Source organism: Onychostoma macrolepis, chromosome 20, assembly GCF_012432095.1.
Source record: "Onychostoma macrolepis isolate SWU-2019 chromosome 20, ASM1243209v1, whole genome shotgun sequence".
Classification (NCBI taxonomy): Eukaryota; Metazoa; Chordata; class Actinopteri; order Cypriniformes; family Cyprinidae; genus Onychostoma; species Onychostoma macrolepis.
This window is the reverse complement of record NC_081174.1, coordinates 19,762,514-19,778,255: the sequence shown is the minus strand read 5'-3', so window position 1 is coordinate 19,778,255 and position 15,742 is coordinate 19,762,514. Positions and strand designations below refer to the sequence as shown.

The 15,742-nt window shown below is 38.6% G+C and overlaps 1 protein-coding gene across 10 annotated transcripts in view; it reads left to right on the top strand.

The window, feature by feature from the left end:
- Positions 1-15,742, top strand: part of sash1a (SAM and SH3 domain containing 1a) — a 287,195-nt gene that overhangs the window by 245,884 nt on the left and 25,569 nt on the right. For 7 of the 10 annotated variants that reach the window (XM_058755747.1, XM_058755749.1, XM_058755746.1 and 4 more), the window contains 2 exons: positions 12,154-12,204; positions 12,706-12,755. In XM_058755747.1, coding sequence (XP_058611730.1) covers positions 12,154-12,204; positions 12,706-12,755 — 101 coding nt within the window. Of the gene's footprint in view, positions 1-7,380; positions 7,413-11,330; positions 11,345-11,927; positions 12,012-12,153; positions 12,205-12,705; positions 12,756-15,742 lie in introns of those variants that run through there. The other 3 variants (XM_058755754.1, XM_058755755.1, XM_058755751.1) reach the window with 3 other exon arrangements.

Sequence of the window (15,742 nt, the reverse complement as noted above, 5' to 3'; positions counted from 1 at the left end):
AATGACCAACAATTTCATTAAATCGCCTTGTCACCAGATAATTCTTAAGAATTGTTTATACATACTTTCACCATGGATTTAATTAATCTTGGCATGTTTACTGCTTTGGCATTTAAACCAGATGAGTTAATCTGGCAGTCATTAGCACTGTGAAACACGTTTTTGGGTCAGGTGGAATTTGCAAGTTTTTTCTTATTTAAAAAGTTTTAGCCCTTTAGTCACATGGTCAGCTATCATATCAGCTACTGCAACATAAACAAAAACAAAAAAATTCTGAGTATGCCTTTAACCTGAAAGCGTTTTCTTCAGAAGTTCTGTTTTAATTCTAGATTATCTCGTTTATAGTTTAAAAAAAAAACATTTTTTTTATTGTGGGGTAAAACAAACTTCACTCTCTGACCTACATACTGTTTTATACACTTGAGTTTGGCCTTAATAAATAAGGAAATTGAATGCTAAAGCTATTAACACTGTAAGGCCTACTTGTTATTGCAGTAACAGTTGTTTTAGTCATAAACCAGCGCAATAGTTTCCTTTCCATCTGTGTTCCAGGGACAATGAACCACAAGCACAGCTAATCACAAAATTCACTTATTTCTTTCGTCACTTCGTGCTACAGAATGGCCATTATAAACCTATGAGCTAATAGAAGGAAACGCTTGTCTTAAACCATTACAAAATGAAGACAAATGTGTTCACCCCCTGCCCTCTCTCCATACGTGTTTGGATTGTCTGCGGTTCTGTCAGTGCTCTGTGTTTCTCGTCTGCGTCTCAAAGCGTCTATGTTCTTAGGGATGTAGGGTAGTGGGCCACCCAGGGTTGCTAAGAAACCGCCGGACTCATTATAACATGCAGCTGGGGCTGGCATGGTCAAGTGAGGGGATTTTGAGAGAAAGAAAGAAAACATTCTGAAAGTCATGATCAGCTGTGCTGCTGGCCTCAGACAGGAAGTAGTCATTCTCAAGGTTTGGAGAACATTAGGTACGCTATTGTGTTGAATTTTTTCAATGGATTTTCTCTCGGAATTCTGGAATGATTCCACTGTGCATCACTGTCTAGAATCACTACACCATATCACTGCTACTGCAAAGAATTAGCATTGCCTCTACTGAAAAACATCACAAAATAGATTATTTATATCTACTCAGTCTCATGTCATTCCAAACCTATATGAAACTTTTTTTTTTTTTTTTTTAACAAAAGATGACCAATGACAGAATTGTCTTTTTAGGTGAACTGTTCCTTTATATGTTCTTTTCTCGGTTTTATCCATCTCATCAAATCCAGTATCCAACTCCACACCCTGCTCTATGTAAACCGTACTAAAGCTAAAGCCAGTTAATACAGGGCTGAGCACAGCACAAAACCTGGCTGTACTGTCCCGCCTAAATCAGCACTGTGACTCAGCTGTGTTAGTTTAGTAATCCGGATTCATGCCTCTTCAATGCTAGGGTTCTTTCAGAGTGCGCTTTATGAACTTTGAGTGCTTTTTAAGTTTATCTTTACTTTAATACCATATCTCTGCCCCTTTAATTAGCACAAATTTAAGATTTTGCCACCAACAAAGGCAAGATAAAGCCCATGCAGTGGGAGTCAGATCTCAAGTGCAAAAATAGGTCTCCCCTTTCGAAATATGTTAGTGTGATGCATCAAAGGACTGTGATAAATCCCGAGCAGAGGGTGATGACTGTCAAAGGAGGGTTTGGTCTGAGGCTAATGGGGCAGGAGGAAGTGTCAAGTGGGCCAAGTAGGTCATCTCTTTATGTATTTAGTGTTGCTGGTCTTGTGCCATTCTCTGGAGTATCATGGAAAGGAAATGGGGACATTGGAGTAACTGCTGGCTGGGGGGAGATTCGGTTAACGGGAAGAGGAATGGATAACTGGAAATTTTCTAGGAGGTGTTTTGTAGGGGTGGGAATCGGAGGGTACCTCACGGTAAAATATAATCACGATACATGGCTCACTATAACGATAATATCACGATACAGTGATTCTGCAATAATCGATTGTAGTGATATCAAATGTGATAAACGGGGCACCACTAAATGCAGTGATTTTTAGGTTTAAGTAGCACCACCAGTGTAATGGCTTTGGATTTAAATATTAATATTAAGTCTTGGTCATACTATTTTTATGGGGCACCAGCCAAGGAATTGCACCTTGACAATAAAGAACAATCTTGGAAGACTGTTGAATAAATAAGAATTACGATTAAATTGTAGGAAGTTGTAGTCTGACCAATCTGAAGGATTTGTGAGATATCGTTAACTTGTAGAGCATTTTTACTGTATTTATCAACACAAGGAAGACACAAGTGTAATAAAAAAGGGGTTTTATTAACAAAGGGATAGACAAGAGTAACTAACAACTACTAAGTGGATGCAATGAATGGATAAAGTGCAAAGATTGATAAATGGAAGTGACTGAGTCGGAGGTCACTATGGACGTTATCTTATGGAAAGATAAAAGGACGTTTCCTGGAAGTAATAAGGTATTCTAGGTTCACCTTATTCTAGGTTCAACAAATAAATCAAGGGATTATCTGTTATTAACTGACATCAGTTATATAGAATCTAATGCAAATTGGATAATCAAACTGACAATACACTAATGCCAACGGTCTCTGGAAAGAGGTTTGAAAAGAGTGATATTTACGCTCCGTGTCTGGGTGGGGCCGTCTTCCACTTGTTGACCTGGGCCACGTTGCAGTAGGAAGAGAGGAGTTGGATCCGTTTCACAGTCTTGAACACGAAGTACAGGTGAACGATGAACTCCTGAGCACTGAGAAGATCCTTTGGTCTGGAACACGCAAACCTTGAAGGGGAAGGTTCTGAAGTCCGTAAGATCCGGATTACCTGGAACACGATCCTGACAGTTTGGATCTCGCAAACGAACGATTGCTGAAGAGACTATTCTGCGGTTGTTGGAGAGTATCTTGGCAGCTTGGAACTCACAAGCAGAGGATTACTGAAGAGAAGATTCTGAAGTTATTGCAGAAGATGGGGGGCACTAAGCTTGTGGTCGTTGTTGCTGTGACAGTTTCCGAACTCCCCAAACTCGCTTCTTGCAGAACTTCCTTGTTTCTCCTTGGAACAACTTAGCTTAGCATAACTTAGCACATGGTTGACCACACCACTAGTAGTCTAACTTAGTAACAACATCGTAGCACAACAGCATAACTTAGTGCACGGTTGACCACACCACTTAGTACACTTCTTTGTCTTGGAGAGAACCTTTTATTCCTTCCCTGAAAAGGTGGGATTTGCAAGTTGGCATCTTTCAGATCCAGCATCCTGATTGGCTCATGCTGTCAGAGGTGGCCATGGTATGGCCTCTCTCTCTGGCATGAGATCTATTTGCATAGCTTAAATTCCACATTTGGAAAGTGTTTCCTATGCGTAATTCACTTTCCAAACCAATTCTAGATTAACCTACACATTGTGCTGAAAATATGAAGACCAAACACCAATGGGTAATGCTGAGCATTGACCCCTGCATTCATATATACCGTGTATATATATTAATAGGTAATGTTGCATACCTGGTTGTATCACACACAGCACTCATTAAGTATATAAAGTTCTGTAAACTTATATGAGGAAGGTTTAGTCAAGTTTGTGTCCCTTTTGTGTGAATGCATGTGAAGTTGTGTTTTTTCCTTTGTGGCTTTGGCCACATGGCAAAACTATGAGGGGAATTTGTGATCATTCACACTTTGATAAGAGTAAGGGTGAACAAAGCAGTTCCTGAGTGGGGGTTACAGTATGATAATGTTAACCCCCCCTTTCCACAAGGTAAAACCGGTTTGGTCAGTCTGAGGTAGTGAGTGATTGTTCACACTTGGGTCTCAAGAATGAAGAACTGCAATCAGTGAAAGACCACATGGTGATCGGATCAGTCTTTGATCCATGAAATGCTGACATCCTTATCCTTAAAACAAAAGGCATCCTTTGTTTTCCACGGAGCCTGATAACATCAGAATATAACTTTCCACACATTGTATGGAAAGGAGTCTTGCCATCTTGACCGTTGTTCACTACACAATATATATTTCTAGAAAATCCTATAATGATACATCACGATATCGGTCTAAACAAAATGCCTGTGAAAAAGGTTAAGTGCACTGCAAAGACTTGACAATTCACTTAACTTATTTTTTTATTATCATTTACTTAATAATTTTAAGGCAACGGGTTACCTCAATTTTTTAAAAGTTAAGTCAACATCACTTTTTACAGTGTGCAAGTTTCCTTTCTTTATTCAAGTCCAAACTGTTAGAAAACAGCAAAAAAAAAGTTATGTAAATAAATTTTAACATGAGTAGGCTAAATTAATCATTTTATTCTTGGACTTATTAAAAGCTTACACTTTTCTTTTTCTCTGTGTGTAAACAAACACTTTTAACTGCTTATCAAACAGAAAAAAATAAATAAAAAATTACTTGGAGTGCTTTCTCAACCTTTCTACTCCTCTCATCATAGAAACGGAGCCCCACACGAAGAAATAGCCAACATTTGAAGAAATAATTTCAAATGTTGATGCACGGCAAGCACACACACTGCACACTTCTGCGCCGCATTGTGGCTCTGACAAGGTTTTGTTTCGTCCTCCATGCCATAGGTGCAGATTTGTTTCTGCTGGTCGGTGCCCACTGTTCACACTTCATAATGCGCACTTGTAATATCTGAGAGAAAGGGAGAGCGTCCAGTTTTGTTCACATAAAACTGGACGCACTGGTGGCGGTCTCTCTGACTCATATAGTAAGGGAAATCCACCTGCGATCCGAACAGAGACATTAGGCTACTCGTGAATTGAATATGCGCTCTGCAATAATAACATGATCGGTGCCTATGGTCCACGCTGATAGCTGTTACGGGGCGTATATATATGTATGTTTATGGAGATGAAAACTTAAAAACTGCCCCGTAACAGCTATCAGCGTGGACCATAGGCACCGATCACGTTATTATTGCAGAGCGCATATTCAATTCACGAGTAGCCTAATGTCTCTGTTCGGATCGCAGGTGGATTTCCCTCACTATATATATATAGCACTAAAGCTAAAGCTGGAAATCTGTTTATCCTTCAGTTCCTCGTGCTTCCCCATCTTCATAGAGAACGTGGTTCATGGAACTTGCTCAGAGTCCGAGTGCTTTTGGAAAGCAAGAAATGGCGCAGCCGCGATTTCCACGCATTTTTAGACACTGTGAACAGGGAAATCTATTTAGAGCACCTTATTGTATTAATTAAAATACAGATATTTGGCACCAGATATCGATTCTCATATCGCATGGAGAAGGATCGCGATATATCGCCATATCGATTTATTGTCCCACCCCTAGTGTTTTGCAATCCATGTGCAAATGAGGGAAAAACATGCTTGTTTTGGGGCTCTGCAGGTCTGCACAAGTTGAACTGGTTCGTTTAGTTAAGCGGATGGTTTTAAAAACTTGTCATTCTTCTGCCACATCTATATGCTTTTTTAATTTTTTTTTATTTATTTTCATAATACATGTTTTTTTTTTTTTTCGTATTTACACAGCCCTTTCTAGATACTGTCTGGGTTAAATCCATTCTGAAAGAATCAAAATTGTGAAACAGAAATGGGATACTCGTTGTCCAAGCTGAATGGCTTCTGTCCAGTCTGAGGGGAGTAACAGGTGATTATCCTCTTCCGGATTGGTGGTTTAAAGGCCACGTTAATGGCTTGATATTTCAGCTTTGCCTTGAGAGACATGACGTTTGCGTGACCTTTTGAATTTTTTGGCACTTGGAAAAGTCAAAATGCTAGTACTGCCTATCGTTGTCTTTCAGTCTTCTCTCTATTCTTTCTGATCCTTTTCTTCCTCCTCATATCCTCTCACTAATTTCCATAAACACTGTCACCCAGCTAACCTCTCTCCCAAAGGCATGTAACCCTGTTTTAGAGGCCAAGCTGGCAATGGGCCCTTGGCTTTCTCCCCTCGACCCAAAAGAGGGGAAAGGTCACCGGTTTAACCAGAGGCAACACTGAAGGCTATTGTGAGTGAGGCACGAATGTTGTGGTCTATTCATACTTAGACAGAATGAATCTCTGAGCACATGCAGGAATCCACAGTGAAGGACTTGTATCCTGAACGGCATCAAATGAGGCCCATGGTTTCCCCTTCACTGCCAGCCGACCTCTTCCTTTCTGACAGAGGTGAAGTCCATGTGCTATTTGAAGCTGTCTGTTACTTTCTCTTCTCTATTTCTATTCTCTGGTTTAGTCTGAGGCACTCTCAAATGCCCTAGACATTCCCGAGTCCGATTTGAGGTTTGATTTGTTTCATTTCCTCCGATATCTCCACAGAGAGCTGACAGAGCTGGTTCAGGCTTCCACATTTGCTCAGCACTCTTCCTCTCTATCTCGCTGTGCTTTTTTAAGAGCTACACTGATTACAAAGAGTTAAGAAAACATCCTCTACTCAGTGTGTTGAATAGATAAACCCCCATTTTACATAGAACAAGCTAGCCATGTTGCTATTTTGTCATTTGTCTTCGTAGCTGTTCATACAGAGACACTCTCCTTTATTGCATTGCCAGACAGAGAGTCTCTATCAGCCACACAATGCGGCTGTAGAAAGCCGTTTGCTATTGGGTTTTAGCTTGAGTATCAATTTTGAAGGCGGAATAATAACAGAAAACATCAGGCTGAATAGCTTCTCTTTATTTATTTCATTAATTTATATATGAATGTATTGCTTATTTACTAATAAACTGTTTATATAATAGCAATTTCTAAAATCAAAATGCATGTGGCTGAGCTATTGTCACACTACTAAAACTAGGCTACTTAGCAGTGGGAGTTACTCCACAACACTTGGTTGATATTAGGGCTGGGTATCGATTCAGATGTCCCGATTCGATTTCGATTCACAAGCTCTCGATTCGATTCGATTCGATTCTCGATTTATTTATTTTTTATTACATTCAGTGAATATAGTTTTAAGACAAAAGCTATTGATATTTCTAAAAAATGAACAGTAAACGCAGTTTACAAATGGTGAATTAATAAAAAGAAATTAAGACCCACAGGCTTGTATTTTAAACCTATTCTTTTTTTGTATAGGGTCCTTTCTTAAACAATAATAGGGCCCTATAAAATGTTCTTAATTTTTCTGGTAATCAGATGAAGGCATAAAATATTAATTTAATTTATCCTAATAAAATGAAAATTAAACCCTTTTATTTTTTGGCAAACAAAGTGCTGCACAACAGAGGTTTACTGTTAAAATTAAAAAGAAAACAAACGGGTTTATTCCTTTAAAAATAAAGATTTATTAGTAGTAGTAGCATTGGGTCTTAAGACAGCTCTTAACATTAAACTAAACTTTTATTTTGACAGGTTGCTGTGAGGAACTTGCAGCTGCTGTGTATCATGTGATATGACGGTAGTTTTCTCAAATTAAACTGTAAAATGCTAATGAAATGACTCTCAGAGCAGCAGTGTGTTAATATCATCATATAGTGAGGCGGCAGAAGATGAAAACACCGCGAGCGCCGTCCGCGTTTTAGTATGTGTGTCGTAAACAAAACCGTGCAAGTCGCGCCATCCGCCATTCATTCATTCATTGCGGAAATCATGGCGCCTTATGCGTGATATCAAATGCTTCATTTCACCTGAGCATTACGAATCACGCGCATGGCTTTGTTCTTGGTTCTCATCAACAGTATCTCCGCCATGATGAGCACTGAATGAATGACAGGCTTTCTGTTGTAACATCGCGCATCGGTAAATAAGGGTGACATCTAGTGGAGAAGACTAATGATAAGAATCACATTAATCAGATCTTGTTTTAAATGTGTGCTGAAATAAATACCGATCTTAAATAAAAGATCGATTCGCGGCTTTTGAGAATCGATATCGAATCGACCTCATTAAAAAAAACGATTAATCGAAAAATCTTTTTTTTTTTTTTTTTTGCCCAGCCCTAGTTGATATGGTTTGGGGAGTTCTACTTTAACATGTTAATTCTGTAATTGCTCTTAAGAGTCATTTTAGTCAAGACTCTGGCACACCCTTTGCTTTAATGATTTGTAGTTCTTCTGTCCCTCTCTTTCTCAGGCTTAGGCTTGTTGTCGTGGTTTACTCAAAGGCATGTTGTGGTGTTTTGATTTAATTCCTGTTGGTGTGAAAGTAGGTTATGTTATGGAAGTGAACCTTTGTTTGAAGGGGAACCCACATACACGCACACCAATTGGCAGGTGACGCACAAAGATAAGTTCAGTGTTGCCCTGGTCTGTTATGACACTGACATATAATACTTACCCGTTTTAAAAGTGTTTATTCCAGCACGAGAAACAATGTTTTCCCCTCCCTCTGACTGGTATTTCCAGGTAGAAACCACGCAGCTGGAATACTGGAATGGTGTACTTACAAAGCGTCACACACTGAGTGTGTATATATGTTTTTTTTGTGTTAGAGCAGTAGGAATGGTTAGTCTGGTTCTACAAGGACAATTTCTCTAGCTGTTACTCAACCAAACGTCTCTCCTGATTGGGTAGCAGGAGCCAAGACTCTCCCCATGAGCCGACCGCATCCACCCATACAGGCGTTTTTGCTGCCAGCCAGACTGTGTGTGTCCTGCCCTGCACACTGGGACTCTGTATGAATTTGTGTAAAACACCTCATTAGCCTCCTTCAGTTTGTTTATTCCCCCAATGCTGTTGTGCCAGCCATCCCACCACATCTCTGTCTGTCTCTAAATCTCTTTTTCTGACAAAATTATTTCAAAACTTTGCAATGATCTATCTGCCTGCATAGGTGAGCTACCTTTTAAGGCTGCATGCTATCCGTTGGTGGAAGTGACTGATTTGAAAGGCTCTACTGTGGTAGCTGCTTTATTTTGCTGTTAGATGCTTAGTTGTTTCCAGTAGAGTTTGATATTAGCATGATGCTAAACTAAATAACCATAATCCAAGCACAAAAAGTGGAGTATGCAAGATTTTGGAACAAAGCTAATGACATTTCCATGAGACATTGAAGCATTTTGCCTCATTTTACTTGTCAAGGGCGTAAGTTATAACAGCTGCACGATTAATCAAAATAATTTTTAAATAACGATTTCGCTTATTGCGATTTAACAATTTGCAAAGGCTGTCATTTCAAAAAAATATTGACACTGCATCTTTGACTATGTAAAGACACTGTTCTTGATTTAGTGTTTTCAGTGTTGTGGTGTCACAGTAAAAGATGTTCCACATGAACCCAAAATAAACAACAAAATGAAAGCTTGATAGTTATTTTATTGTTATTTTGTTAAATACAATTTTTTTTACAGTGAAATATTACAGTAATAATAGTTTGTATTTTTATTTAGTAGTAGTAATAATAATAATACAATGCAATAATGAAAAAAATAATTTATAAACTAAATTTTATTAAATTTATTTAGATTCATTATAATTTATTTATTATTTATTTTATTTATTTTAATTATAGTAGTAATATTTTTTATTTTTTTATTTTATATTTATATTGGCAAATGGCAATAAAAATACAAATTTCTCATCAAAATAAGGAAAAAGTTGCATTAGAAAAATCTCTATTAAATGTTTCCCAAAAATGTGCAGCCTAGTGTTTATATTGAAGGAGAAGTTGGTCTTGGACTGGTGGTATTGTTTTAAAGTCTTTTTTTTCAATAGGAATCACTCAGTCTCTCTTCTAAATCACTCCATTGTTGCGTAACATCTGTAAAGTGCTTGATTATGTTCTGTCAAATTCATTTTTTAGGTCAGGGAGTGGCTGCATTATCTTGCTTCAACATCTCTTAACGGTGTTATTTATTTATTTATTTTTTTTGGTGAGTGTGCACTCAGTTGATCTGTATATATGGGTGTAGGTGTATACAGTAGTGACAGTGTGCTGCCTATTAAGCCAAATACATCTTCAGCGTGCATGGGGCCAAATCCAGTCATGCACATACAATCACAGACACACAGTCGCTCATCAACCACAAGCTGCTGGACCTCACAATGAACTTTATATAGCCAGTCATTAAGTTGGTTGTCTTTTAGCTCTACACTTAAACATGTCCCATATAGTGGTATAAATATTGACACACATTGAAGTAAACTATGCCAAGAGGTGCAGTGTCTGTCTAGTGTAAATCTGTACTATTGCGCGGGTTGTTGTGAAGGCTGTGAGTGTGGGTCTGTGTGAGTGAGTGCGCACAGACACAGAGCATCTCTTTGTGTGGATATGTGTTTTGGATGACACGGCCAGCAGCAGTGTGTACAGATGATTCAATGTGTGCCAATGGGAGCATGTGCCCAGTGGGTATGGGGCAGTTGATGCCCTGCTGCTGCTGATACAGAACACAGACCCGTGTATGTGTGTTTACTTTGGCCAGTGTGTGTTCATATGGGAATAACTTCAACTGTGGGCACAGAGTGTGTGTGTGTGTGTGTGTGAGAGAGAGTGAATGAATTCTTCTTTCTGTCCTGGATGGCTCCACTTTTACAGCACAACGTCTGATTTACTACTTAGAAGCTTCCGGACTTTACCAACACAGCACTGAGCGCTAAAGCAGACGGATGGAGTGGCATAGAGACAAAACACACACAAACAGCCATCCTGGCCTAAAAACAGTGCTTCTCTCTGATGAAATTGCTTTGCTTTGCAGGAAAAGAGGCTTGAAGATTACTACTGTGATAACTGAGGGTCTGGACACAAATTTTCCACTGTGCTGTCCACCACTTGTGTTAGAGGGCCTTTTTCATCCAAACATAGTATATCTCTATCAACATTCTGTCATAATGATATTTAATAACTATATTCAGCAGCCTTTGCCGATTCTCCTTTTAAACTACATTATCAATTATTTTATTATATATATTTATTTACATTATTTAATTTTATTTTAGTTTATTTATAAGGCAAGAAAAGTTTTTACAAAACAAAGAATCTCCAAATCGCACAGCATAATGCATTTTACAGAAGCCCTGGAACTATTAGGTGTTTTTTTTTTTTTTTTTTAAACTGCTGATGCGCACTTTCACACAAACACAGATTGTGTGGAGGTCATTGCACGAGCAGAAGTCTTGGTTTTGAGAAGTGAGTAGTGAGAATGAGCAAGCAGTGATACAGAGTGTGTACTGGGAACAAAATAGATGTTCCCATCAGCCTCCGCTGAGGGTTTCAGAGTGGCTGATAAGACATGCAATTCTACGGGGTTGCTAAAAAAGAAAATAAAAGAACCAGCTCAACCTCTGCTCGACTAGACCATTCTGCCCGGACACCTACCAGACCTGTCGCTTCAACACCATGGCCAGTTAAGAAGCAAACAAACATCTTGGGGAGGCAAGATTCCTACACAATGAGGTTACTTGTGAAGTGCAAGTTCTTCTTGATTTACTTGTTGCCCCTCTAAAAATATTTGAATTTGAACTTAAGACGGCTGACAACATTTCTTTCCATCCAAGATGCAATGAATGTCTGATTACATATAAGAGCTATTTAAATTGTTTTTTTTATAATCTTTTTGTTTTAGTTTATTTTGGCATGTGTAACTGAGAAATAAATAAATCAGAATTTCAGGTTAAATTTAAAGAAAAAAAGTGTCCAAAAAAGATCTCAACACACAAAAAAAAACTTTTTCGAATGTATAATACATTTAAATACATGTGTCACAGTTTTGCCTTTTTTATTCTAGGCAAAATGTATTAAATATTTAATTTATTTTGGCATATATAAAGAAGAAAAAGCGACACTTAAACTAATTAAAAAGTAATTGTGACCAAAAGATATCTCAATAGATTTCAGTGAACCTGACCAAGATGCATATCAGTGCTTTCCAGGCCTGAGTTTATTTTGGTGTTATATTTTGACTATGTTGCAGAGCAAGGTGCTGATTGACAGAGTTGGCTTGTTGGTTTGTACCAGGGTTCATGTGTGCTGTATTTCCAGTAGGTTTAGCTCATTCCACATGTTAACGTTTTGTTGCTCTCTTATGCAGCTGCACAGGACCAGCGGGTTCAGTGCGCCTCAGGTGATTTGTGCATAGGGGTCAGAGGGTGTGGCTTTCTTAATCACAAGACAAGCTCTTGGCATATGAGTGTGGCCCTACATTAGCGGCAATGTGTGTTTGTCTCCTTGTTCCTAACCCTCCCTTTTTTGTGTGTGTTTTTCAGGAAAAAGCAGACACCAGCTTCAACTCTTCACAGCTACGCTCAGACATCCAGGTCAGTCGACCCACAATGCTGTGCATATCTGTTTTCAGACATTTGCACACCTGCAGTCATCACCATAACTCACTGTTACAACACACTTTCTTTCACAATGCCTTAGTGATAAATCAGCAGACTGCATGCTCGGATTACACTGATTTGTGTGTCATCAGTGATTAAAATCAGTGTGTGTGTGTGTGCGTGCGTTTTTGTGACAAATGAGGACATAAATTTGTATAATGACATGGGTATGACAAAGGTATTACAAGGAGAAGGTGACTTTTCAGGACATTACACCATGTCCCCACTTTTCAAAACGCTTATAAATCACACAGAATGGAGTGCATTGAAAATCTGAAATGGCACAAAGTTTCCTGTAAGGGGTAGGGTTGGTGTAGGGCACTAGCACATACAGTTTGTACAGTATAAAAACCATTGTTATGTTCCCACTTTTCACAAAAACAAACGTGTGTGTGTAATTGCAGTAATTAACCGCAGTGTTGTCTGTGTCCACAGGAATCGTTTGGCATCAGCAGTGAGGTGTCCACTCCAGAGACTGAGCGAAAGTAAGAAAATCTCAATGCACTCAGTAATGTTTAGTAGCTGGTTGTGTCTCACTTTTACAAAGGTAAACAAAACTAATGAACCAGATCTAGGATAGTTTTTAAAGGGGTCATATGATGCGATTTCATATTTTCCTTTGTCTTTGGAGTGTTACAAACTGTTTGTGTATATATAAGATCTGTAAAGTTGCAAAGATTAAAGTCTCAAACCCAAAGAGATAATTTTTATAAAAGTTAAGACTCTGCCACGCCTTCCTAAAACGGCTCATTCAAACACACCCCCTCATGTCTATGTCACGGTGTGGGAAGACTTGCATAACACCGCCCAAACATATACGCAATGAAAGAAGGCGTCACTTTTATTCTCGCTGTAGTATTGTTGTTGCCGCCACCACCATGTCGTGGAGACGATGTGTGTTTCATTGTGAAAGCGAGAGTACTTTGTTTGGCCTTCCAAATGAGTACACAACTAGAAATCAGTGGTTAAGTTATATTTACAATACTGTTCCAGAACAGTACAACGCAAATATTCGAGTGTGTGCACGCGGCGCAACGCGTAAAAAGGCCGTATGAGTCATTATAATCAGTAATTATGTACTCACTGAATGCAACAAATGCCTCGTTTATAGGGGGTTTTATTGTTTTAGTCTCGTCGCACCGGGACACGGCATCACACACAACAAGGTAAGGGGCGTAACATTTCAGTCACACGCTTGAGGTAATCGGCCAATCACAACGCACTGGATAGCTGGCCAATCAGAGCACACCTCGCTTCTCAGAGCAATGAGCTTTGTAAAAATCTGTGTGTTTCAGAAAGGCGGAGCATAGAGGAGCAACAATAATGTACTGTATGTGGAAAATAATGTGTTTTTTGAACCTCGAACCACAAACACATTGCATTACACCAAATACACCAAATAATGTTTTTTTTTTTTTTTTGGCAACATCATATGACCCCTTTAATATCTAAACCATCAGCTTAATGGTTTACCCAATCCTAAAGGACAGTTTGTAGGCTGTCTGACTTGAATGCGACTTCTGACCTCTCAGAAATATGATCTCACACATCAGATCTGCTCTCCATCCCCCATCTACCCCTGAGTGTAAGTGTGTGTGTATGAATGGGTGTGAATTCCTCCATTTTACTTCTTCACATCTCGGTGCTTCCAGGCTTCCTTCCTTCCATTGTTCTTAGATGTTTAAGATGAAACTCTGTGATTAGAGAGAGGAAGAAAGAAATTCAGACCTAAGTGAGACTCAGTGACTTTGTAGTACACAAGGGTGTTAGTCAAGCTGACTAAATGAACTTTATTTAGCATTATTGCTTAAATAAATCTAACACGATGACATAATTTCTGCCCACACAATTGTGTAATTGTCAGAGGTCAGTTTGCTTCATTTAAAATGTATGTCATGTCGTGAATTTCAGAATACTAGAGTTTTTGTGAAGATGATCATTTTAAATGAATGATGTCAGTGTACAAATAGCGCTGTGTCTCCATGCATCTTGTCCGTGTTGATGTTTTTTTCCTGTGGGGATGAACAGTCCACGTGCCATGGGAAAGATTAAATTCTACCGCTGTCATCCACACTCTCTGGAGAGAAGTAGTATGCTTGGATAAATGTAAAACATATGGAGCTGACGCATCTTTCATCATTTATATGTCTCTGCGGTCCTGTGCACATGTGGCTGGGTTTGACTGGTACTCTGCTTTGTGATGCCTGTGAAACTAGCTTTGATTGACAAAAGCTTGCTTAAATTTTTCACTCAATATTTATATTTAAAGACATTAGTTGATTTAACTCTTTAACTAAAACTTTATTTTAACGGAACACAAAAATATATATATTTTGAAGAACATTGGAAACCAAATAACATTTTAGCCCATTGACGTTTTCAAAAACTAAATTTTTCAAAATAGTTTTATTTAGTCCGGCTAAATCTACTCTTGCAAGCTCATGTTCACCTGCCTTCACTTTTGAGTGCATTGGCCACATCTCAATATACAACCAACGACTGATATATAAAATCAAGATCTGTCAATACTTTCGTTTCATTGTGACTAAGTATTATGTGAGAGCAGCTTTTATCCTTTCCGCCTTGATATCTAAGCAGAAGCAATATATTAGATGTTTGCCATATCGCAGTTCAAATCGTAATCATAATATTTGTCATAATCGCAATATGATTTTATGCAGCTCTATTTCATATCCTATTCTTTAGAACTGTCTGTGACATTATCAGCACAGTGCCATACCGGACAAAACGGTCTTTGCCAGACTACCCGGACTTCCTGTCTGTATGATTAGAAGAAGCCTTGGCCTCCAGAAAGGCTGTTCACGTCGAACAGCAGAGAACCCGATGACAGTGAGAGATGTGTTTGTGTGCGATTATGTGTTTAGAAGCCCCTTAATTCTTATGTTGGCAGAGACTTCCTACAAATACATGCTACTAGGTTTCTATTTTAAATAAATTGTTCTTTTGAACTTTCTATTAATCAAAGAATATAAAGAATAGGTAATTTGTTCCACTAAAAATTTTAAGCTATGATATAATAGCACTGTTATATAAAAATGTTCTACATTTTAATAAGAAATACCAAATCAGCTTTAAGTAGCTTTAACCTTCCTTTTTCTGAATTATATTCTTTCCTCATTATAGTAAGGTGGTATGAATGTAACAGGGTACAGAGAAAATGTACGGATTTTGAGTGTGTGGCTTTAAGGAAATCCCTCATGCTCCATTTACCATGATCTCTAGTGAAGGTCATTTCCTGGACGCTTCCTTTGCGATCTTTGTATATGTGTTTTTGTCCTCAATCATATGTGTTCTGAACTCCAAAGCCAGGTGTAAGGAAGCAAACCAACCAATCGCAGGACACCAGGTGCACCCTGGGATAGCAGTGTTCCTCTTCATCAGCAGTTTGACTAGAGGAAAGAGGAAGTCAGACCACTCCCAGCTCTAAAAGAACAGTGAAAATACATCACTA